The sequence below is a fragment of the Caloenas nicobarica genome, chromosome 22 (genome assembly GCF_036013445.1).
Source record: "Caloenas nicobarica isolate bCalNic1 chromosome 22, bCalNic1.hap1, whole genome shotgun sequence".
Lineage (NCBI taxonomy): Eukaryota > Metazoa > Chordata > Aves > Columbiformes > Columbidae > Caloenas > Caloenas nicobarica.
The window spans coordinates 1929701-1955282 of NC_088266.1; the positions used below are offsets into that span (position 1 = coordinate 1929701).

General features: G+C 49.0%; 2 protein-coding genes across 3 annotated transcripts in view; one reads left to right on the top strand and one right to left on the bottom strand.

The window, feature by feature from the left end:
• Positions 1-9225, bottom strand: part of FBXO42 (F-box protein 42) — a 47272-nt gene extending 38047 nt beyond the window's left edge. Inside the window, exon 1 of one of the 2 annotated variants that reach the window (XM_065650025.1) lies at positions 9102-9225. The gene's annotated coding sequence lies outside the window, so the exon portion shown is untranslated. Of the gene's footprint in view, positions 1-5817; positions 5857-9101 lie in introns of those variants that run through there. The other variant, XM_065650024.1, reaches the window with a different exon arrangement.
• Positions 3622-25471, top strand: SZRD1 (SUZ RNA binding domain containing 1). The gene is made up of 8 exons (XM_065650289.1): positions 3622-3627; positions 9084-9292; positions 9786-9819; positions 10818-10932; positions 11976-12325; positions 21390-21439; positions 22367-22621; positions 23397-25471. Exons 1-8 carry the CDS (start codon positions 3622-3624, stop codon positions 23497-23499), a joined length of 1122 nt encoding a protein of 373 aa, XP_065506361.1. The 3' UTR covers positions 23500-25471.
• Positions 25472-25582: the final 111 nt, after the last annotated feature.

A 25582-nucleotide genomic window follows, 5' to 3' on the forward strand; every position in this document is an offset into this window, starting at 1 on the left:
TGAAAATAAAGTTTGCCTACATTCCATCCGCAAGTTTGAAAATTCAAATAGAAAACTTCCAGTCTGACCTCCCTGCCACGTGTTTCGCGTGTTAAACCGGTATTTTTTATATAGGTTTAAGAGAGGAATTCAAAATTACGTGACTGTATTTGACAGTGCCATTTAACGTGCGCCATACTGTAATGAAACAGCACAGTTACGACTGAATTTTAATTGGTATTATTGTAATAAAAAGGTTTAGAGTTACCAGAAATCCCTCACAGCCCAATAACAATGAGTCGACCCTCAGATCTTACATATTCCTGCTGATTTTTATTCTAAGCTTTCAGAAAAAAAACCCCAAAGTACTAATATAACATTATGCAGCAAGATTTATTGCATGAACAGCACAGCAACCTAAAAATAAATTCTGCCTAATCTATCTTCCCACAAAAGCACTGAAAATAAGAAAAACGGAGGTTTATTCTGGATTTATTGTTTATTTTATGAGTTTAGTGATACCACGCTTCAGGTATACGCAGCAAAACCCATCATTTGGACTTGCTAACAGAATAAACGGGACAAAAATCTCAGAATTCGCCTAAAAGCTTCATAAAATATTAACAAATCCAGAACCAAACAACGAAGGCACCACGTAACCCTGCAGAACGCCGCTAAACAAGCCAAGATCGCCAAAACCCCCCAAATGCATCCGTAAGAAATGGGATTTAGAGACTACCCAGTTTCATTTGACCGGATTACTACCCTTTAAAGAGTTTAAGTTGTTTAAAACCTGTTGAAACCTGGCACTAACTGCACAGAAGCAGCTGCTGTTTCACTTATTTAGGTACTTCTTGAACTCACGCGCACGCTGGTGGCCAATAAACCCCAAATTTAACCACACTGGGCATTAAATAAATTTACTCTCTGATTAAAAAGCTGATCTGATGGGCCAGGCATCACATGGCACCATATTATTTGGGTTTCCCCGAGAAAAATTCCGGCTTCCGCACACACGTCTCCAACTCTACAACCTCAGTAATCGCTCTGAAATGAAGCTGAAAATTAATAAGTCTGAAAAATCCACCCCAGGCTGGGGTTCTCAAAATGCATAAAGGTCATGTTGGTAACTTAGACCCAAATTTTGCCTGTTTTGAAAACTGTTCTGCTTGGGTGCAGGAATCAGCTGGACTGTATGTAGGTTTGCTCTTAAAATTTATCCCTTCTATTGAAAACACCTTAAATGTTGCAGGGCTGTCAATAAATGGGATTTGGGGCTCACAAACTCCCTCTACCGGCTCCCTGCAAGCTGTTAATTACAATTATTCTCACCTGAACTTCTTCTAGCAAAATCAATAATTATGATTCATTTTGAAATGAAGGCGAAACTGCATGCTGGCCAGAAAATGAGAACGATCCCTAAATAAGCAAATACAAGGCTTTGAGACGTGAAAAATAGAGGATTTTAGGGGAAGACGTGCAGATGCTTCTGTTTGACGCTATAAACAGCTTGCACAGTGGCTTTCTGGATCAAAACATCCAATGTGATTTTCGGTACCTACCCAAACCTCCTCAGGATGATTTATCTACAAGAACTCCTGTTTGATAACCATCCTGGGGATAATTATCACCTCTCTCCTTCGTTAAGGAAGCGCAGTGGGTCTGGAGCTCGTGGCGGCACTTGGAAAGGTGCAGTTAAATTCATTATTTTGAGGACAGTCTATAAAAGTGACACAGCGCTCCTTAGTTTCCACTGATGTCTCAAACCTCTCAAAGCCGCTAAAATTGGTTAATCTGTAGATAAGTTTCAGGCAAACGAAGGCAAATTTACAGCTGAACTGTGAGGAAAACACGTGCTACTGATCTAAAAACCAGCCCGGTTCTGACTGGATGAAAAATAAGGCAGAAAACAGCAATACAGAAACATCATTTCTGTATTTACATTTCCATACGGCCCAATGTTCAGTGTCCAAACAACTCAGAAAACCTGCTCAGGCAAAATGATGAAACAGAAATATCTCAGAGAAGGGCTTGCTAACAAAACTAGGAGCTACCCCAATGTGATCGAATCCACCTCCTCCAGCAAAACAGGCAGCTGAGGAAGCAGAAAAATAGGATTTCCTACCCCTGCATCGCTGCTGGTCGAGCCTGCGCTGCCTGCTGCGATCGGACCGGGAGTGTTGGATCTTTTTCCTCCGCGGGAGCTCCAAGATTTGGAGTTTTCTTCACTTTTACAGCATCTTTCTTCTCCCTTTTGCATCCTGTGAAACTTTACAGAATCGTAGAACGTCCCGAGTTGGAAGAGACAAGGATCATCGATTCCAGCTCCCGTCCCTGCACATGACAACCCCAAACTTGGGGGAACGTGGGATCTTTGAGATATTTATCCTTTCATTGAATCAGGCAGAAAGGGGCAACGGGATCAGGAATTGGTGTGAGAGAGAAAGCAAACAGCATAAGCCTTGTTTCCAAAAAAATAACCCTGGTAAAAGCCCATCAAGAGACAGAAACACACACTATCCCACGTAACTTCCTTTAGAAACTACCCACATTTTGACAAATAATCAGTGTTAACACCCACGCCGCAGCGCATAATTCAGGTAATACCTTGTTGCTTTGAGCAGCAGGACAACCAGATTAAAATTTCCAACACCGCTGCAAAACTCAGGCTTAATGTTTTGTTGTGGAAAAGAATGAAGTTTTTGCTTAACTTAATTTTCCCGAGCGCTAATGCTAAGTCAAGGTCAGAGTTTACCAGAGAGACAAGCGCTCACAATTAAGCCTCCGGTTCCCTCCGTGATGTTGTCTTTGCTTTAGCACACGCATGTGAATGAGGAGGGGTGGGGAAGAACTTAATGTTTGGAACAGAACGACGTTATTTTGCAGTTGAGATTCACAAACTGCAAGAAATATAAGTCCCGAGCAGCCCTGAGATGTTTCATCTGAAATGAAGACAAGCTCAAGGGTACTGACTTTCAGGCCAAAAAAAGGAGGATGCTCTGGAAAAAGCCATTTATTGGTGTAGGCTCGGTAGCCAAAGTTGAATTTCAATCGATATCCCCAGCTTTTAGACAGATTGCTGACTCGCAGCAGCGTGCTGATGCAATGCTTTTGTCTTTGTCAGCAAGCAGGGTACCAAGATATCTCATACCACCTTGACATGGACATTACCAGCGTATCAGCGCTGCAAACGATGCTCTTCTCCTGATCTTACGCCGAGCAGATGAACCGCTCAGCCGTAACGCGTATCATGTGTCTAAGGCGATAAAAGTGCGGGTTTGCAATGTCCACTCGTCTCATCACGTCGAATAAACTTGTGTGCCACCTTCAAACTAATTGCTGTAATTCCCAGTGCAAAACCTGCCAATACCGGAGTTAACCATTTAGCAAATATTGCCCAGGAGCGGGGCTGGATGGCACCAAAACCAATTTAAAGGTAGATCCGTTTGCTAAACCGCGACTGCAACAATAAAGAAAATATTTTCTCTCTCTCAGTGGTGGAAAAAAAAAAAAAAGGAGTTTTTAATTGATATATACACACCTGGCTGGAAAATCCTCTGGCTACGTAGCACGTACCTGCCCAGCGCAACCTTAAACGCCTTCACACGACAAAAGCGCAACATCGCCTGGATCGTAAGAGCCATGGCGGTAATCAACCCTATTTTATAGGTAAAGGAACAAAAGCACCAAGAAAGCGAGGTCAAGCAAGCCCTCAACAGCATCGGGCTGACAATACCAGAAGTTTTTGGGTCCCCTGACCTGCGCTGAAGAAATGAGGCCACAGTTCAGATGGATACGCAGATAGTGCCAAGAGCTCTGCTTTATTTTTGACGGGCAAGTTGGAAACGAAGATGCACTAATCAAAACGTAAAAGGGTGACGGAAAAGAGGAAGATTTATGAAAAGCAAGGACAGAGATTATGCGCAATTCAACTTAAATTTCACAAGAGCTCAAGTTTGACCCACTCAACAGGCTGGATGAGGATTTGCTGCTGGTTCCACACATTTTGAGAATTCACTTTTTTTATAGGGTATTCTATTGCCCAGCTAATCAAAAAGGCAACGCAGAGACGGAAAAGTAGCGCAACTTGAGGACATGTCACCGCTGAGAAAGGCGAGGATTCTCTTTCTGTCTTATATGCCATATCTCAAGTCTAGTTCTTTACGTGAGACTTAAAAATATTAGGTATTAAATACTAAGAAAGAGAAGACAAAAAAATACAAGTCAAATCCACATGATGTTAATAAATGAATAAAAATTCAGGGAAATTGTGCTAGTTTCAAATTCATCCCTATCTCTTAACGAAAACCTCAGCTTCCTGAGATCTCCATTCGTTAACACCCCAAACGAGAGCGCTCCTGCCACCCCAACGGGCATGAGAATGGGGCAAAACAGGTATTATCGCATATTATGAAACCCTGGGATGTCACAGCATCCAAGAATCACGTTCAGAGTGGGATGAAGTGTCCCACATGTCCCCTCCCGAGCCGCAACGCGTTCATATCCACAGGACAGGGTCCGGGAGGTTTGCAGGAGTCACCGGTTGTGATGGGGAAAAAAACCCCCAGCCGGCCTAAAAACAACCGCAGGAAGAGCACAAATTCTACAGGACAGGTTAAAGGTGGCCGCTCGATGGAGGAATTAAATAATTGCAGAATGGATGCAACAACAATGGTACAGAAGTAACTGCGGTTTGGTTTTCTCGTTTAAGGTGTCTTGGGCACCTCCGGGTGTCAGCGAAAGGGTCTGATGTGGATCCGATACCAGTGACAAGAAAAAGCATAGATTCGCTGAAAATGTTGGGATTTTTTGAGAGTTGTGCTTTTTTATCAGGCTTAGTACCCCACACACACTTCCCCGAAAGCTCAGCGCGAGATAACGGCACCAAAGGGATTCGTGGTCCTTCGGTAAAGCACAAATAAATCACTTGTATCATTGCAGGCTCTCCGGTGTGATAAAAAAACTCAGTCATAACGACTAACACATAACAGATTTCCCGATATAAAAAGTTGCGGGATGGATGGTTTCTTCCCACAGTCACCCTGACTCCACAGCAAGATTCTTACATTCATGAGCTGCTTTTTATCCAGAACCGCCCCCCAATCACTCAGGAAACTAGAAATGATCTTTTGCCCACTGAAATGTGTCACTCGCAGACAGACCGTACAGTCAGTCACAGCACGAGCAATAATTTCTGCAGTTTCGCAGGGAGCTTATGTCACAAAATATGGATTTTGCTGAGGTTATAATGTATTTTTGGCAGTGATTTGCAGCATTCAGCAACAGCCCATTGCTTTTACACCTCTGCTACGAAGCAGCAGAACACATCTCGGCATCGTCCCTTCACAGCCGGCTCAAATAAAAGCAGATTTTCACCAAACGCGACTCGCTGTGGGGACCTGGGGTGTCCTTAATCACACCGCGAAGCATTGACAGGGCCGTCACCGCTGATCTGAGGTTTGCCAAGACCAGCGTTCCTGCAGCGCGTCAATATTAACCTAACGAGAAGCCCCAAATAAATTCAAGTAGCTCTACCAACTAACCTTAAACCTTCAAAAACCAGCATTATGCCAAAGTTTGCACAGGCACAGAACAAAATAAGCCAGACAAGGGTTTCAAAGTGAGTCTGAAACAGATGAAGAGACACAGCCCGTTCAAGTCGCAAACCACTGTTGCCTGACATACATTAAGTAGGGGGGAAACAAACATTTGAACTCAAAGATAGGTGTTTAGCTAGTAAAGATAAATATTTTTTAAATTGCCATAGAAATGGGGAAGCAAATCCAGTCCACAGCACAGTCCGATGTGAATTAATCAAAGCTCTAGGAGAACACTTACAGCTCTGGAAATAGCTCCTGAAGGCGAGACCCACATTTTCTGCATCTTGCTCAAGTCAAGGCACAATTTTTGATGTGGATGTGTCACCCCACTCTCCTTTCATCTAAGACACAAGAAAGAGATTTAACCTGAATTTCTGAACTACATCAAAAAGCTGCATTAGGCATTAAGGGCAGCACAGCCCAGGTATCTTGATGCATCTCTCGGGGATGTCTCACTTGGGTCAGAAATTCACTCCAAAAGGAGATCTTACCTGCAGAAAAGCACATAATCAGAGCCACCAGAGTCCTCTTTTCACAGACCTTTAACCTTGATCTGCACCAAACCCAAGCCGAGCTCTGGTTCTAACACCTTTTAGAAGCCCTCGCACGTGATGCCGCATTTCAAAATCCAAGGGCTTGGAGGCTTATTTACATTCAACCTTAAGAAAATTTGCAAGGGCAAAGCCTGAATCAATGTTTTACAACAAAACCTGCCGTGACTACACACATGGGGAAAAATCACTTCCCTGGGAGGTGCAGCTCTGTTTACACGGAGAGTGGGAAGCTTTTTCCAGCAGCACCCGCTCACATCCTGGGGAAGCGGCTGGAATTGGCAGCAGGCGAAGCAGCCAAAACCAAACGCCTCTTTCCAAGCCCCGAAAACAGGCTTTTACAACTCGGCCGTGTGCTGGGAACACACGGAGAACAGATCATCCCAGTCCTCCCACTCCAAAAGTACAGCTGGTGTCGCTCCTCCTGCTAAACATGAAGATTATGTACATTAAATTTCCTGAGAATAAGGACAAGACAGTCAAGCGCATCTCTGCAATCCTGGGGAACAAATAACCCCCTCCAGAAAGTGCCCGATGCAGCAGCTTGTAATTAACACCAGTGGCTTAAAATCCCCAAGTCAAAGGTAACACACGTTCAACAGCAGCAATAAACCATCCCGATCTTTATACCGACCACAGGCAGGACAATAACACTTGTTTTGCAGGTGAGATTTCTTCTAGGGCTTCTCCGACAGCCAAACCAGAAAAAAATTGAGTCCCAGAGACTGTAGAAAATTCAAAATTTAAAATCACACCTACTGCCCTTAAAAGTCCACAAGAGTAAACGAGCATGGGCTTGTAAAGCAGCGCAATAGTAAAACCGTCAGGTGCCTTTCAAACCCAAGTGCTTCACTTGCCACGGTGAAAAAAACCAAAAAGAGCTGCTTGGGCGGAGTCACCCACCGGTGAAAATACCAGGTAACGCAGCAGGAAAAACACACACAAACATCTTTGCTATGCGAAAACAATCGCTGGATGACATTCTGCTTCTGCTAGAAGAATGCAGGGACAAAAACCCAGGTGAAGGGGATTGAACCTGACACACTAACAACTGTAATTTCTCTTTGTACAACAGAGGGATGATCCTGCCCTGGAAATAGCCCAGAATCCTGCTCCTTTCTGTCCTAACTCTGACACCGGGGAAACACCGACCCCAAGGGACACAACCTAAGGGAAAAGCACCAGTATTTGGCCTTTCTCTGGCATCACATGAGGAAAAGGAAGGAGAGATGGCGATGGGCACACACAGGGCGACGGAAATGAGGAAATTATGAGTCTCTCTTAACTCTCAAATTAACCTCCAGCTCAGAGATTTGGCTCCCAAGCCCGGGCTGCGGCCACTGTGTTGTGATACAAAGCGGTTTGTTAGGACATTGCAGCATCATCGCCAGTTTGGGGCTTCATGAGGCCACTTGCCACCGATTCAGGCATTGGACTCCTTCGCTATCAAAGGGCGGGGGGGGGTAAATACAGCGTTACACCCAGGTTACAAATTTAGGTCAGCAGCACCTCAAATGTGATGTATTTTAATTCACATCCCCTTCAGTAAAGGGGAAGATTTCCAGCTCGTGACCTGCAGCACGAGCCATCAGTGATTTACGTGATTTTATAAGCAAACAACATTCCCGGTGGGCAACCGGGTTATCCCCACATAACGATCCAACCCACCATACTGCAGACAAGCGTTTCGCTTTGCATGACTTCTCTTTTGTTCTTCCTCCAAGCATCCATCAGAGTTTAGATTATTAAAAGCAACACACCAAGGCTCTATTCCTGCACTCACAGCTCCTAAGAAACACCCTGCTTGATTTGAAAACCCAAAACAGGCTAGAAATAAGACACTTCACCGCTCAAAGCCAGAGGTTTGGGCAGCACGAGATAATCCTCCCGAGCCGGAGCCCCTGCAGTGTCTGCTTAGCCCAGCCCCATCGTGACAAAAAAATAATCTTAAATAAAGCCATTATCAATCCACCGACGTCAGATTATCAGCAAAGACAATGGGGGGTAACACCCCAAACCCTGCTGGGCTAATAAATACCACGCTTGCCACCACTCCTGATTTAATACAACGCTTTCAGAATCAAAACAAATATAAGCACACACGTATACAGCGAGCAGCGCGTGAGGAGCGGCCACGGATCAAGTCGAGATGTGGATTCGCACAGAGTTATTTGGTGAATAACCAGAGATGGAGCCTCACCTTTGTTTTTATACGTATGAGACACGAGTCTTTGGGGCACCCACAGCCCCCTCCCAGCCAGCAGCACCTGGCCCCAACACTGATTTGCGGGGGGGTGGGGGGAAAACTGGGGGTTTCTTGGGGGGAAACCTGAGGGTTTTGGGAAAGGGGAACCTGTTTTTTTCTGGGTGGGAGCCTGGGTTTTTTTTGTGGGGGAGAATCTGGGGGTTTTGGGGGGAGGAAGGTGGGGGCTGGGGGAGGGGGAACCCAGGGTTCTTTTTCGGGGGAACCTTGGGGTTTTTTTCGGGCAAGAACCTGGGGCGTTTTGGGGGAGAGGGAACCTAGGGGTTTTCGGGGAGGAAATCAGGTTTGGGGGGGAGGGGAACCTGGGTTTTTTAGGGGGGAAACAGGGTTTTTTTCGGGGGAACCTTGGGGTTTTTTAGAGGCGACAGGGTTTGCCCGCCCCCTGCACTGAGGAAGACCCCGGGGCTGCCTTCACCTTGTCCCCCTCGGGGCCTCCCCCACACACAAGGACGAGCAGCCCTCGGGGGGATACAACACCCTGGGGGCTCTGCCCTCAAAAGAGACCCCCAAAAAAGAGACACGGGGAGAAAAAAAGGGACTCAGCCCCACCCTGAAGCACCCAAACGGGGGGTCCCCTCCAGGCGAGGCCTGTCCCGCCCTGAGGGGCCTGAGGGGCCGGGCCCGCCGCCGCCCCGCTCCCCGGGGAAGGGCCGCTGCCCGCCCGCTGCTCCCACCCCTCCGCGCCCCCAGCACCACGAGGCCGCTCACCTGTCGCCGGAGCGCGGCCGCCGGGGCTGGGCCGAGCCCTCAGGGCTGCGGGCGCCGGGGCCGCCGCGTCGCCCGGGTGACGGCTCCAACCGGCGCCGCCATCTTCCCTCCCCGCCGCCGCCGCTCCGGAGGGCGCACTGCGCAGGCGCCGGCCGGCCCCCGCGTCACATGATCACGGAGGGGGCGGGGAGGTGAGGGTCACGTGGCGACGCGCGCCATGATGGGAAGGTCAATTCTCCGCCGCTCTCCATAGCACTGAGGGTGTTTTCTGGCCGCGGGGAGGCCGCCATCTTTGGAGGGTCCCGCCGGGGGCACGCGCGCCGCTCCGCCGCCATGTTGGGAGAGGCGGGCGGGCGAGGCCGCCATGTTGGGGAGGTCACTGTGAGGAGAAGGTGGCAGGGCGGCTCCCGCTCCTCCCCGGCCGCCTCAGAGGCCTCGGCCACCGCCTTTCCCCTCACCCCTCGCCCCTTCCCGGGCTCCCCTCCTCAGCCTTTCTCCGGAGAGGCACAGCTGGGCTCTGCCCACAGAACCAGATTCCCCCTTGTTACCTGCCAGAGCCTTGCCATGTCCCTGTCTCTCCCCCGAGGCCTCGCAGCCTCCTGAGCGGGGGGGATCACCCAGCGGGGAGAGGAGCTGGGCCCTGGCCCCCTGCCTGAGGGACAGCAGGCACCGGTGTCACCGCAGAGGTGAGGACGGGACGGAGCCCTCGGTGCTGCGGGTACGTACACTTGGGTCCGTGTTCTGACACGCAGCTGTGCTGCTGAGTTGTGTGGTGATTTATCGATTATTATTTTGAAAGTATGGCTTAACTGCTTGAGAGAGTCCAGCGCAGCCACGAAGATGCTGAAGGGAGTGGAGCATCTCCCGTGTGAGGAAAGGCTGAGGAGCTGGGGCTCTGGAGCTGGAGAAGAGGAGACTGAGGGCTGACTCGTTCATGGGGATCAATATGGAAAGGGGGAGTGTCAGGAGGATGGAGCCAGGCTCCTCTGGGTGACAACCATGATAGGACAAGGGGCAATGGGTGCAAACTGGAACACAGGAGGTTCCACTTAAATACAAGAAGACACTTCTCAGTGAGGGTAACAACACTGGCCCAGGCTGCCCAGGGAGGCTGTGGAGTCTCCTTCTCTGCAGACATTCCAACCCGCCTGGACACCTTCTGTGTAACCTCATCTGGGTGTTCCTGCTCCAGCGGGGGGGTTGGGCTGGATGAGCTTTCGAGGTCCCTTCCAACCCCTGACATCCTGGGATTCTGTGATTCTGTGATGGCTGCAGAGGCGGAGGAATCCCTGTCCTGGGCACTGCAGAGGCCTGTGGGAAACCATTTACCTTGCCAATAGAATAGGCCCAGGCAGGGTTTCTCAGCTAAGTGTATTTTATTAACGATTTTGCAAGACCAGGTGTTCTACCTAAAGGCAGGCACATGGAATAGCGCAAAAAGCCCCTGCTTATATCCCCCCCAGAGGAAACAGCCTCAAGTTGCACCAGGGGAGGCTGAGGTTGGATCTGGGGACCAATTTCTTCCCCAAAGGGCTGTGGGGCATCGGAACAGGCTGCCCAGGGCAGTGCTGGAGTCACCATCCCTGGAGGGGTTGGACAGATGGAGATGAGGTTCTCAGGGACATGGGGTAATGCCAGGGCTGGGGAGTGGTTGGACTCTATGGTCTTGAGGAGCTTTTCCAACCAAAATGACTCTGTGACATTATTCTTGTGCAGAAGGAGCTGGGGAAGGAAGACCCCACCATCCTCTCTGTCTCTACGGATCGGCATCTACCCCAGAAGCTGATCCTCAGCATCCCGGACATCAGCCCGGCCGAATCTGCCACCTCAGGTGCCTTGTGAAGGGCTGGAATTACCTGAAAGCAGACGTGGAATTAACCCATAAGCGCGTAAGTAACCCAGCATTCACCTGGATGTGTGCTTGTGACCATTAAGATCCCCATCCTCAAAGATCTGCATGGTTTTGTGGGACACTTGGTCTCGAACACCAGCGCCATGGCCAGGAATGGGATTTCTTAAGGCAAAACCGGCAGGACAGAGAGAAACGTCCGGGAAAAATGATGCTGAATATGCTGCGGATCGAGCCGACAATGCCACATGCTGCCTGTTTCCTTTTGGAAAAATCCCCGAGGGTGGGTCAGTTCAAATCTGAGTATATAAATCCCCCTCCCCACCCCATAAAACCACATGAGTGGCACCGCTTTTGATAAAAAGCCCCCCAAAATTTGTTTGTGTGGGTGCCAGGTGGTTCCCTGCCCTGATTTTTGGCGCTTGGCAGAGGAGGGAGAGACCCAGGGAAGGCTGCAGAGGGACCGCAGCTTCTTTTAGCTGAAGTATTTATTTTTTTGGTGGTTTTTTTAAGAAGTTTATCGCCATCTGCCGGCAAGATGCGGCGCTCAGGCGGGAAATTTTAAGGATTTAAGGGCGTTTTCTCTGATTCCCGGTCTGAACATTTGATTTTTCAGGATGTTTAATTTTGCAGTGAGCAAAATTAAATGCAGCCTTCACCCCAGGTGCCTTTGAGTCGCTCAAAGCACAAAGTAGTACATTGACGTGGTGAATATCCTGGCTGCAAGTATATAAAACCAATGAATTAGTTTTATTTGGGGGGAAATTTAGCTGTTTTTAAGGTTGGAGCTGCATTGGGGCCTCCTGCTACGCAGGGAATTTAGGAGTAGCTGAGCATTTAGCTTAAAAGATACAAATTGGGGTAGTGGAAGGACACGTGGACACTTTGCTGCCCGCAGGAATGGCCAAGATTTGCTAAAAATGTGGTGGCTGCTTTGGTCAATAACCCCTAAATTTAGGAAAAAATTCCACCAAACCGCCAAACTGTTTGAGCGTGGAACTGTATGTACCACTGATGCGTTTTAGAGGCCGCTGACGCCTTTCGTGCTGTTGGGAAATGCTTAGAAATGCTCTGGAAACGCTCGGGAAATCGTCCTGTCCTCGTGGAAGTGTCACACACGCACACACGCGTGGCTCTTCGGCCCGGTCCTCCCGCCCGCCAGGAGGCGCCGGTGGCGCCGCGTCCCTCCCGCCCCGCCGCACGTGGCCGCCCGCAGCGCCGCACGGCGCATGCGCTCTCCCGCCCTTTCCGCCGCGGGGCGCAGGCGCGGCGGGTGGCGGCGCATGCGCGGGGCGCGGGCTGGCGGTGGCCGAGGGGAATTAACATGGAAGATGAGGAGGTCGCCGAGAGCTGGGAGGAGGCGGCCGATAGCGGGGTGAGAGCGGCTGCTCGGGGCGGCGGGGGGAGACGGGGAGGGTGGTGCCGGCGGAGCGTGAGGCGGCGGGGGAGCTGCGGTGGGGCGCGGCGGGCGCGAAGCGCCTGCTAGGCCTCTTAAAGGGACCGCCGCATCGCTCGGCGTGGGGTGGCTCCAGCCCGGCCCCAGCACCTCCTGGTCGCCTCCTCTTCATCCGCCGGGGCTGGGCTGCCTCAGGAAGCCGCTCCCTGCCTGTTCTTCCTCCCTCGGTGTCCAAACCCATCTTTTTCTCCCCCGGCTCTGTGGGGCTGTGGCCAGAGTGGCAGTGGCTGGTCAGTGCAGGTTGCAGCTTAGCCCAGAACAAAGCTCCTGCTTCTGGGGAGCATGTGCTGGGGGATGGTGGGCCCCTTGCTCCCTTTGCTGATGGACTCCCACAAAACGTGTCTCCTCAGCATCACTTTAGCGCTCACGGTGCCCCTGAGGAGAGGCCACTGGGCTGTGTCTCCCGGGGAGTAGCAGGGGAATTGGGGGCTTGCATCAAAAGCCCTTTCTCCACTTTGCTTGAGCCAAACATGTTTCTCCATTAGGACAAAATGTGGAAAGTCTTAGCGTGGCCTAGTGCAGTTGTAGCTGAAGTTCTCGCCTGCCTTTTATAGCTGGCTCTATAACTGGAATTTTCATCACGTCTCTCATGCTGAGAGACTCCGAAGCACTTCTGCGTGTTGTGCTTGCAAACTCAAATCATTATTTTAGCAGGAGTGTGGGTGGATGATCTGTGAGTTATTCACAACAGTGTGACAAGAGAAGGGAAACCGTTTCTGCCAGGCGAACTCCTTGTTTTAATAAATTCCGCGGGCTCGCTAATGATCACAGAGCAGGAGGGCTTCACGACAATGACTTGGTGAGGACACTGAATTTGATTCTGGCCGGGAGATTGGGTTACAACTGAACAGAGAGCAGGGAGCAAAATAAGAGCCTGTAACTCAACGCCCTCACCCGGCGCCGTGTGAGATGCCAGCGGGCGGCTGGCAGCCCCAGCCGAGCGCTCGCCCTCTCCTCTTGCCAACGCCGGGAGGCTGCAGACGCCGAAAGCCTTGCACTGGGCGGCAGAGTTAATTCCGGCGCTTGTTAAGTCCTTCCATGAAGGGACGTGGCTTGTGTCCTGGGAGCTGATGATAGCTGTGGCCTTGAGTAATGGTTTAAAATTATATGGCTGCGCAGAGCCCAGCCGTCGGTTGTCTTTCCTCTTTGTCCTTTCAGCTCAGGCCTTTTGGGTGTTCTTTTAAAACCCTTAGAAGGAAAAAATCTCTGTCACTTGTCCTTTTTCGTGTCCAAACTGCTGAGAATTTGTTTTCACAAACTTGGTGGCGTGTGTGCCGCTGAGCATAGAGGAGCCGTCACCACACTCGCAGCTGCTTTTGCAGTTGTCGGGGGTTTGAATGTCTGTAAAAGCAGTTGGAGCGGTGAGAAGAGCGAGCCGTCTGCCGCAGGAGTTTTTCTTAGGTAAAAGAAGAGACAGGAGGTGCCTTCTGGCATCCATTGCGGTTTAGAAAGGTCATCTTCAAAGGAAGGAGACCCTCTGCTGCTGCTGGCGGCCGCAGGGAGCGAAAAGCGAAGCGAGATGGAGCAGAGGAGAGTCCAACCTCATCTTGCCTGGTATTTTTCATGGTCCGAATGGAGGCCGGTGCAGTCGGGGGCTGCAGGCTCCTGGTGCTGCTGCAGAAATCAAAGCTCCCAGAGGTGGGCAGGTGGAGAAAAGAGGAAGAGAGGGCAGGAGGAGTCTCTGCTGCAGAGCAGGTGGCGTGACTGACTTGCTTTTTAGAAGTTAAAAGAGATTTTGGGGCACACATGCTCTTCTCCACGCCTGAAACCCTTGTGCAGTCAGCAGGCGGGTCTTCTGGTGAAGGTGCGAGAGGAAAAACAAGGTGCAGGAAAAGCATATGAGCTGGCCTGGTCCTGTCACCACAGGGGTTTTTTCTTTCAAGGATTTTCCTTTATTCTTTCACATTTATTTGGGATGGGTCTGAGGTGGCACAAGACTCGAGACACGGCAGCCCTGGTCAGTACTCAAGAGAAGTATACAATAAAGTATTAACCATAAAATGTAAGAGACATCAACAGATATTCCTCTAACACTTCACGCAGGTGAAAACCTGAGTTGTTATTTTTTTTTTCAGACCCTTCAGCACAGCTCTGAGGAAACATGAGAAATGTAGCAGGACATCTGTGGTGGGTTTTTGAGCGATGTTGCCCGATTCTCCGCATGTAATTTTTTAGTATTCCACCCAGAGGATGTTTGTTGGGACAGAAAGGACATAGAAGTTTCAGCATTGGTCCTTATTTTGTGTGTAGTTTTGGGTGTCAGGCTGCAAACTTCTACTCTACATCTTAAAGCAGGTGGTTCTTGGCAAGGGGCAGTTCTGGGCTGACCAGAGATACTGTGACCTGCTTATAACGTCACCTCCTTTATCTCTTGTAGATCTACCTTCCAAAAAATCTCTTTAGGTTGAGGGAAACCGCGCCCAAAACCCGACACAAATGTTCTGCTTTTGTTCTGTCAGTCAAGCAGCTGTAAAATAGATCCTCAAGTGTATTTCTTTTTTGGTCTTTAACGTGGCTTCTGTTTCTTTTTAGTTTTCTGTGTCATCAGAATTACCCAGTGCAGCTCCTTGGGTGTGTGCCACCCTCCGAGTGACCATCTGCCAAGCAGATGCCCTTAGCTCCAGAGCTTCACCCCATCCTGTGATGTTAATTGATGTTAGATCTGCGTTATCTATTTAAATCTTTGAAATGTCTGTGAAACAGGGAGGGTTTTGCTCGTTCCATGGGTTACAGATGGAAAACGGAGTGAATCGTTTAAGTTACAAGGATCTAAACACCCCAGCTGGGTTAGTAAACACTAACATGACTTAATGCATGGCTCGTTTTAATTTTGTGTGGCTTTAGGAAGTGGGAAATCACAAATGAGAGGTCTCTTTGTGACACCCGAGTCTGTTTGCCTGCTTAAACTAATAATTAAACATCAAGTTGGCAGCTGTGCCCCAAATTTGGAGTGGAAGGCTCCAGAGTCCCAGGTAATCCACAGCTCCAAATTGACACTTTCTTCTTAATTAGTAACTTATTTCAAGTCAGAATTTGTGTAGATAAAAATATTAGTTTGGCAACCCACAATAGGTTAAAAAAAGTCGTCTCGTGTGTCTTTTATTTCTATTCCAGTTTGCAGGGCAGGTAGTTCCACAGCCTTCTCGCTGGTGCTTAAAACTGAGCCTGCAGTGGTCCGGAGTCTAAGTCTGGGGGTTAGACTGTGCCTTGCTTCACCGATTGCCACCAGAAACGAGAAAAACCCCTGATCGTCTGGTTACCGGGAGGATGTGAGCAGCCAGACGTGGGTGACTGAACTTTGTCCCTTGTGTGTGGGCACGGGGATTGTCACCTGCTTGGTGAGGACCATTCCCCTGAGGTTTGCTGAAAAAAACCTTGTTTCTGTGGTCTCAAAATCAGTCTGCATGTGTGGCAGAGGGGGCTGCCCGCTTTGATTCCACCCCCCGGCAAAGGCAGTTCACTGGTCGTGGAGGTTTTGTCTTGTGTTTCTTTGAGTTGCTAAATATGAGCAAAGTACAGAGAAGTCAAAACCGAAATATTTCGGAGTGTGACGCCGTGACCTCCGTCCGCTGATGACTTGTGTGATTGGAGGACGAGTGACCAGGGTTTTGGACCCTGGAGGAAACCCGTGAGGATAAGCGCTGGCTTTTGGTGTCGGGAAGAAGGGCTGTGAGGATGGGGTTTGTTTTTTTTGTAAAACATTTACCAAATATTTACTTTACGTGTTTGTAATTGGTCAAAAATAATCTTGAAACTGGGAAATGGAAGTTTGTCTTCCTGCTGCTCAGCATTGCTTAGGCAGAGGCAGTTTGTTTGCTGAGAAAAATGATGTTTGTAGGTTGGGAATGAACAGGTACCTTAATAATGTGAAGTGAGCATCGGTTTGGGGATATTGCGGCCAGTTTTGCATCTCTATTCTGTACCTGCTCTCGCAGACCTTGCTGGATGTGCTGATTGACCCCGTGGGTGCAGAAGACAAGAGTGACCCTCTGGGTTACGGGATGTACTGAAGCCTTCGCGAAATAACATAGGAATTGGAGATTTGTTTCTAGGTTTTAGCCTTTATTTTTCTTCTAGAGTGTCTGTACGACCTGCCTGCCGCAGGAGATGCGAAAGGTGGGGAGGGAGAAGGATCTGTGTCTTCCCAAATGCTTTTCCCCCTCCATAAAATGTCCATGCTGAGAATACCATGTGGCGCCCGCCAGACGTGTTCCCAAAAATACTCTTCGTGTCTTGTTTCTCAATCTCCTGGCTGCCGAGAAGCTTTATCTACGTATGGGAGATGTAAACGCCAGCGCAGCTTAAAAGCATCCGCAGCTTTCTCGGGTACGGCCCGCTGCCAGGATTTAACGTAAGCGGAGTTAACGTGGAGAATTAATTAATGGAGCAGTCTGATTCCCAATAGCCTGAGGAATTGGAATGTTCCAGTAATTAATAGAAGATTAATTTATCTTCCAGAGGAAAGCAATAGGTAGCTAATGAGCAGTCAGCTTAGAGAGAGCTTAGAATTATCTATTTCTGCGCTTATTTGATGTTGTTTTCAGTGAGGTATCTGCAGCTGGACGTTGTTGGCTGCCCATTAACAGCTTCGGTAACCTCAGATGTTAAAAATTATTATTTTTATGAAGAATAGAACGTTAACCAGGCCTTGAAGTTTATCTCCTGTCCTTTAGAAAATGCCAGAGTATCTGTTGGCGCTTTTAATAAGCAGATGAGGCTTTCTTTTTAGCCTGGTGTGGGAGGATGCAAGTCGAGGCTAAATTCCTCTTTCTGGGCTTGATCTCACGCGTTATTGGAGCGAGCAAGGGTAGAAGGTTGCGTTTGGGAGTAATCGCTGGTAAATACATCAAAGAACGTGGTTAATGGTTTTCTAGAGCTGCATATTTGGAATTTTGTCGAGTATAGGAGAGCACAGCTTTATCAGTGACTATCCTGTGCTCTGGCAGGTCTCTCCTTTTATTTTTCTGCAAAATAACCTCATTTTGGAGGTAGAGGACAAAATATCCTGCGAGCATAAGGGATTTGTAGGAAGCCCAGTTGTGGTTACTCACTAGACTTGAAATAAATAATAGGCAGTAGTTATAATGTTATTCCTTTCCCCCTATCAGCAGAGCTTGGAGCTGCTCTTACTTAGTCTATTTAGAGACTCTTTGCTGGCAACGACGTGCAGGATAATTTTTTATATGTGTCCGACACACTACAGTTATTCCAACAAAGTTTTTTAGACAACAGCTCGGGCTTTGCAGCTCCTTGGAGAACCAGGTTTGCTTGGGAACGTGCATAAACCCGACCTCCATAGGGACAACCCTTCCCAAAGGGCATGTTTTTGGGGTGTTGGGGTAGCATCTATCTCCAACTGACCAAAATTATCACTTATATCACTTATTTAGACAGATCAAGTTTGTGTCCTAGTGTCTGTGTCTAATTGCTTTCCAAGAGTTATTTTCTTGATTTTTATTTTTTTTTAATATATATATATGTATTTATTTTTAATGCATTGCTATTTTTCTCAAGGTTGAGGGTAGGAAGGATGACTGTGCTGGGGCTGGAGTTCAGTTTCCATTACGTCCTCATCTACAAATGCAGCTTAAATGTCAAAGCACAGTGTCTTCTTCAGGCTGTTTGTTTGGGTCTTTTTTAGCATCTAGACATAATAGCACTAAAAATAGTTTGTTGAGATTCTTCACTAATCTTCGGGGAGGGTGTTTTGGACAGGGGTGTAAACCAGGCTTAGTTTTTGGTTAGATAAATAAGTTTATTTGGGAAAGGAAAGCTCAGAGAGCCTCCTAAGGAGATGTAAAACTGGTTTTTGTTCGGCGTGACCTGCCCAGTGACTGAGGATGTGTGGCGCGATGTCCTCGGGTGCCAAATGCAATCGCGCCGAGCTCGTGCCTTTAGGTTGTTGTAGCGCTTCTGGCACTTGTCCTCTAAGTCAGATCCTAATTTTATCTCCTTACCCACACAGCTCCAGGACAATGTGACACAGTGGCAGAAAGGGAATGACGTCAGAAAACGAACAGATCTGTGCAGAGCGGCGGCAGGGATATTTTTTATAATTAAGAATAAGCTGTGTCAAGGTGTTTCAGCATCTCAAGCTTGTAGATTCGTGCGGCGTGATCCCCGTTCCGAAGTGCGGGCTGTGCGAGGCTGCTGCTGTCTCGGGTTGGTTTTGTACGGTAATTAAAGGCAGCCCATTTTAATTATCAATGCTCTCTGTGTCCGAACGCCTCCGTACCTAAAAATCCCAAACACTGTAGTATTAAACACCGAGAATTCGCAGTGCCATGAAAAGACGGGGCCAATCCTTGTGTTTAAAAGAAAATACAATGACTTGTAATACACCAAGAGGTGTGCGTGAGGCGGGAAGCTGCTTTTTTTACACCAGTCACCCGCTTTGAACGCAAAGACAAACCTTTTCTACCCAAGAGTTCAGTGGAGGCAGCTGGAACCCCCTCAGCAGCGCCCGAAATTATGAGGATCATGTCAAACCAGCAGTTGTTTGGATGGGGTGAGAGTGATACGTGTGTATTTGGTGGAGATGATTGTTTTCTCTTATTCTGCCAGGATTTCTATGTGTGGAGGAAGCCTCTTGTTTCGGGGAGTACAGAGTGGCTCTAGAACCGCTGGTGTTACAACTTGGAGGGTATTTTAGCTTGGGGCATGGAGCGACTCTCGAGCCTGCGCGCAGTAGCCTGTGAACCAGGGCAATTACAGAGGGATGAGAGGCAAAAATATCAAATATTTTGCAATAAATGGTCTGCACAGGAGCAGGAAGGAGTGAAACTGGGACCGTAAAGGGCTCGTTTGGGGCAGGGTGTCACGATGGCAGCGTTGGAAGGATTCCTTCGAGTAAGTTTGTGTGTTGGAACAAATTAAAGAGCTGTTTGGTGTGTTGTTTTTTTATCCTGATAGAGGAAGCTGCAGGTTCTGGCATTGGCGGATGCCGTTGGAGGTAGCCCGGCATGTATGAGGGTGTGAAGAGCTGCCCAGCAGCTCTCGCTGTGACACTCATCTTAATTACAAGTGTTTTTCAGACACTGCGGTTGAACTGACGCTTTGCAATTACAGGATCTTGTCGTTCGATGTACAAACCATGACTTTAGCCCTGGGACTGGCCTACGAAGCCACTAGGAATGTAGAAATGTGGCTTTTGTTTTTTTTCCTCTGCCAGGAAGGAGAGTTCAGTGGTTCAGCGCCGTGGTTGTGACTCGAGCCGGCTCTGTCGTAACTTCTCAGTGCCAAACGTGAAGAGAAATGAGTTGAGATGCTTTTGAACGTGATTCCCCTCCCCGTCTTCCTGTCGTCCCTCTCCCCCACGCAGCGAAGTATTTAATAAGGGATATTTAAGGAAGGTTCCTTCCAGGAGGCCCTGGGGAGGCACGGTTAACTCTTTGTCTTTGAAAAAAGTGTTTTAAAGACTCTTCTATAGCAGGATATAACCCTTTCCCCTTAATTTGACTTTCATTGTTCGCCGTCAGCTGCTCGACGTCTCCGTCCTCACTGGGATATCTGTTTCCCCGCTGCCGGCCGGCAGTTCCTCTGTCTCTGTGGAGGCAGCTGATGTGCATTTTTCCTCTTGAAGGAAACTGCAGGTGCGTTTGCCCTCAACAAGAGGCTCTAGCTGTGACCTGGCCTGCAGCTCAATGCCGCTGGCTCATTTTATTCTTACAAATCACCCCTCGCCTCCCAGTACAAGAGTTTGGTAGAAAATTCAACCTCCCACCCACCATTTATTGTCCCAAAACTGCTCATAACTGTCAGTCCCATGGGCTGTTGGCCCGTGGAGCCGCATGACCGAGGGCAAACACCATGGTTTGGCATCTTGCAGCGACTCGTGTTCGTTCTCTGCTTACTGGGGCGTCAGGGAATTGCTGTGCAAACCAGTTTCTCTCCTGGGTTGTGCCCGCTGTGGTTTTTGACGGCTGGGGAGGCTCCACTGGCAGCGAGCTCGCGGCATCGTTCAACAAACCAGCCTGAAAAGTGGAGCAGCTGCATCCTGCCAGAAGCTTGGAATTTCCTTCGGTATTGCCAGTTAACAGCTGGCAAAACTGGGACATTCTCAGGTAGTTTTTATTTTCATCAATGATTAAATAAAACACTTTGCTGTTTTGGAGCCTCTTTTAACAGCGTCAGCACTTGGTGAGGATCTAAAGACACCAGCGAGGTTGGGGAAGGTTCCCTGAAGAGAGACTGGGGCTGAAAACTGGCTTTATTTCTCTATTTAGCAAGGTTTTTTCTGCATAATCGCACCGATTGCAAAACCTCAACACCTTTGCGAAGGTAGATGTGAGCCCTGGGCAGAAGTTGACATGCTTAAAGCCACACGTTCCAGGATGATTAATCCGTCTTTGGGCTGATGGATGACTCGGCAGCTGCGTTGCAAAAGGAAGGAGAAGTGCAATAAGGCTCCGCTCTGCTCCGCCGAGTCCTCGGGTGCATTTTGGGCAGGGCAAGGACTTTTTTTAAATTATTTTTTTTACGAAGGAGGGTTATTGCAGCAAGCAGCAGGAATGCAAACCTGCCGGCTAGTCTTCCGATCGCCCGCAGGCTCCGGGGCTGAGCTGAAATCAAGCGCGTAGCTCGATGCGAATCGCACTGACTGCTGCTGCTTCTCTGCCCAGGATGTTTGGCGCCAGTTCTGGGAATCCCTTGCTGCGCATTCCCGTGGCTTTTTACCCTTAATCGAGTTTTTTTGCCTGCTGAAAAATAAAAGATGAGCGCCTCACAGCTGCCCTCGCACTGCGATACGTCAAATCCGCAATCCGCTGTAGGTTTATTATAATAATGGTAGAATATGCGTGGTGGATTTGCTTCTCTTGTCCCCGATTTGCAAGTCATCCCCTGATGGAGACACACGTGCTCTCGCTGCCCCTTTGTAGCATCGCTGTGCGGAACAGTGGAATTAGATGTGTGCTCAGACGGGCTCAAACTCCAAGACAAGCCTTCGGGTTTTGATTTTGATTTTTATCTCTTCCTTTTGTAGGAGATAGACAGACGGTTGGAAAAGAAGCTGAAGATCACACAGAAGGAAAGGTAACACTGCATTTTTGGGGGAAAAAACCTTATTTTTCCGAGGTGCTGTTGGACATCCGAAGGCCCAGGGAGCAGGAAAAGTGGGGAAACAGCTTCAAACTGAGCAGAAAACGCTGGTTTTGAGTTCAGAAATAGGGAATCTCTGTAATCATGCCACTAGATGGCCCTTTCCATCCATAGCAGGGCAGCAGAAAGCTTCTTGAGAGCGATTTTGTTTCAGAGCTTGGACGTAGCTACAGCTACAGAGAAGCCGTTTAAGAAGATGATGCTCAAGAAATGGATGAGTCCGGTAATTCCAGCCCTAAATTGACTCACCGTGTCTTGCATCAGTCACATTTTCTTTTCCTGCTTCCTTTGGGTAGGGGCAGGGGCGTGTGTGGTGTTGTGTCCCAGCACAAATATTTCTAATCGCTTCTGACAAGTCTTTTTTAAAATTTTTAAATCTTTTAATTCTTAGTAGACCACTTAAAGCATCCTGGTGTTATTTCTCTGGGATTTCTGCACAGAGAAGGGACCATAAACTAATTCAGATGGTGAGACGGGGCCCGAGGCTGGCTCTGAGGAGTGGAAAGCTGGGTATCCCGGCAAGAGGAGCCTGAAAAGTCCACGCAGGGAATGAAATCAAGGTGTTTATACCGATATCTTCAAATAGAAGCACTAAAACTTGTGCCCAGTTTCAGCTTCTCTCTCCTTTGGTTGAGTTTAAAGATGTCGAATGCAGCAGGGACTGGTTTTCTGTCCCTTGCTGGGCAAAACCCATCCGCCGCTCTAGTTTAGGGTTACAAACATAACGAGGTCTTTAATTATTCCAGGCTGACTCTTAATCACGGGGATGACATCTGACTGGGAGGAATTCACGGAGCGAAAAACACGCCTTAGCAAACCGAGCACCAACTGAATTTTTATTTCTTTTTTTCTTTTCGACAGTAGAAAATCCAAATCTCCTCCTAAAGTGCCCATCGTGATCCAGGACGACAGCCTCACTGCAGGTCCCCCGCCGCAGATCCGCATCCTGAAGCGGCCAACGACCAACGGCGTGCTCAGCAACCCCCACTCCGCCAGCAGACCTGCCTTCCCCGTCAAATCCCTGGCGCAGAGGGAGGCCGAGTACGCGGAAGCCAGGAAACGAATCCTGGGCAGCGCCAGCCCTGAAGAAGAGCAGGAGAAACCCATCCTAGATCGGTGAGAAACTCAGTTTATTGAGGTGAGGGCAGTGTTTTCGTGCTGCAGCGTCTCTGCTTGCGCTTCTCGCCGACACCTTGTCGGAAGGAGGAGGACGAGTTCCTTGAAAAGTAAAATGAGGAGGAAGGATAGCTTTGTTAGTGAGCAGGGCAGCATAAATCTTAAATTTATGGGGATTAAAGGAAGCGCAAGTGCCTGACGAGGCTGTAAAGGTTATTTTAGGCCCTTGGAAGAGTGTGATGGGATATTGAGAAGATTGTGAGCAACTGGAGTTGACCTGCCAGGGCCACGTCCTTGTCTTTTGTGAAGTTTTAGACTTAAGGGAGCTGCCACGAGCTTAAGCACTCTGAAATCTTATATGTAAGGAGGAAATGTGTGACGCTGAGGGTGACGAAACGTTGGCCCAGGCTACTCAGAGAGGTGGTGGATGCCCCATCCCTGGAGACATCCCAGGCCAGGCTGGACAGGGCTCTGAGCAACCTGAGCTGGTGAAGATGTCCCTGCTCATGGGCTGGATGAGCTGGGAAGGTCCCTTCAACCCCAAATATTTGATTATTTTATGATTCTATAACTGATGTGGGTTATTTGAAGGCACTGCGCTCACCCTTTTATTCGCAGCGTGAGTCTTGGCGACTCTTCGGAAAGAAATAAAGCTCTAGTTTGATTTCGGTCGCATTTCCTGTCCAACGGAGCAACGTGTGACAATTACCCCGTGGCCGTGACTTCCCCCGGTGACAGATGCAGGATGATTTGTCCCTGTCCTCTCTCCTCGCAGGCCGCCGAGGCTCTCCCAGCCCGAGGACACCCGACAGCCCAACAATGTCATCAGGCAACCGCTGGGTCCCGACGGCTCCCAGGGCTTCAAACAACGCCGATAAACCGCTGGCCGGAGATGCCGCCATGCAAGGCAGGGTCCCCCCCGCCACGGCTCGCGCCGCTGTGCCGGACAAACGGACACGGAGCAAAGGGAACGACTCAATTTAATTGCACTGTGACCCCCTTTTTGCTCTGCCCACTGTGACCTTCAACCCCAGGCACTGTGACCTCCCCCTCGCCACCCACTGTGACCCCCCCAAGGGCTTGTCCCCGTGGCGCTGGAAAAGGGGACGACGAGGGGGTTTTTTTTGGGAAGGGGGGCGGTTTTAACAGACTCGGAGGGGTGCAAGGAGCCGCGTGTGTGCCACTCGGGTTGCAGCTACCGCCAGCAATAATGTTTGTTGTACTCGGAACGTGGGATTTAAGGAGAAAAAAAAAAACCACCCACAACAAAAAAGCAAAAGAAATGGGAATTCTCCCCAGATGCGCGTGTTGTCCGCATCGCTTTAGAGCAAGTTCTGTTTCAAAGGATCTCTTTTTATTTTATTTTTTTGTTTTCTGGTTTGTTTTCTGTATATCAGATCCACAGAGTGCATGGGAAGGGTTTTAACTCTTTGGTTTTAATTGAGAAGAGGTAGTTAAGTGTTGGAAAAAGAGTTTTTTCCATGAATTTCTGCGATTTTTCTGGCTCGGGTTCAGCAAACTCTCACTTTTCCTTCTCGTGGAAGCGACCTGCATCGCCTCGTTTCCCTCTCGCACCCGTGAAAACTTGGCTGATATTTTCTGCTGACTTGGAGGAAAAGCTTAAAATCCACTTTTTTAACATTTTTTTTGGTTGTTGTTTGGATTTGGGGAGAAGGGAATGTGGATGGATCCCGTGAAAATGCACCGCGGTCGCTGTTTGTGGTTGAGAGCGAGCCCAGCAGTGAAGAATTAGGAGAACAGGGCGCCGCTCCGCAGAATAAATCCATGGGGAGAGTCCCGACGCTAACGATGGCTTAACGATTCGCTCGGTCACGGTACGAGCTGCGTTCGCCTCCTGAAACCACAGACATTGAGAGCAAAACCCGGCGTTGGATAAATTTGGGGTGATTTCCCCCCCCGTGAGGCTTCAGGGATGGGATTTTCCTCCTCCGGCTCCCGGGAAGAGGCTGGTGACCCTCGAAAACACGGATGTTTTCCCCCGGATGAAGCTGACCTACCTTAATATCGCTTAATATTGGGGGATTTGATGAACACTAAACGCTCTCCTTGGAGGAGACGGCACCAGAAAACGGTTTCTGGTTCTTCGTATGGCTGCAGCCTGCGCTGCCCCTTTGGCGTCAGTAGGTTCAAGGGTAAACGAGCAAATCTCGACGTCTTCGACACGAAGGGGAGCGACCGTACGAAAAAAAAAAGACGTGTGTGCAAATACGGCTTAAAAACCCCCAAATACCGGTAAAAATAAAACTACCTGTGTATAAAAAGAAGCCGCTAGAGCGTTAATTAGCTAATTAAAGCTGATTAAAGCACTGAGGATTGTGGTGAGTGGGGATGGGTGGGTGGATGACCCCTGGGTGTCCCCAACCCTGGCGCTTTTTTGGGGGGGGAGGGCTCTTATTTATCCCCCAGAGGAGTAAATTGGGGGAAGCGGGTGGGGAGCAGGACGTCAGCAATAACCCTCGTCACCGCGCCTTTCCTTAATTGTCACTAAAAACAGCTTTTAATGGCCAAAAAAAATCCCCAAATCCACCCGCTTCCTGGTGTAGCTGGACAGCGTTAAAGTTGCCGCCATCTCTGGCACCAAGATCTCCATTTCTGACACCGAAATCTTCATTTCCAGCAGCGAAATCTCCATTTTTGGCACCGAAATCTCCGTCCCGGTGAGCAGGATGCGTCCCGCCCGCAGGCAGGGCCTGGCGCCGCTCCTGCCCCTTTGTCCGGGAGAAGCGGAAGATAAACACGGTACCGCGTGTTTTCACCCCAAAACGATGCGCCGCAGAGAAAACGTTTTATAAATTGTATTTTAAATAAATGTCTTTAAACTTTTAACGACTTTTTTTTTTTTCCTCCTTTATCCCCTGTCTCTCCCAGGGGCTGCCTCAAGAGGGATGTTTCGGTGGCAGCTTAAGATCCAAATGCGAGTTTATCCTTAAAAATTCCTCA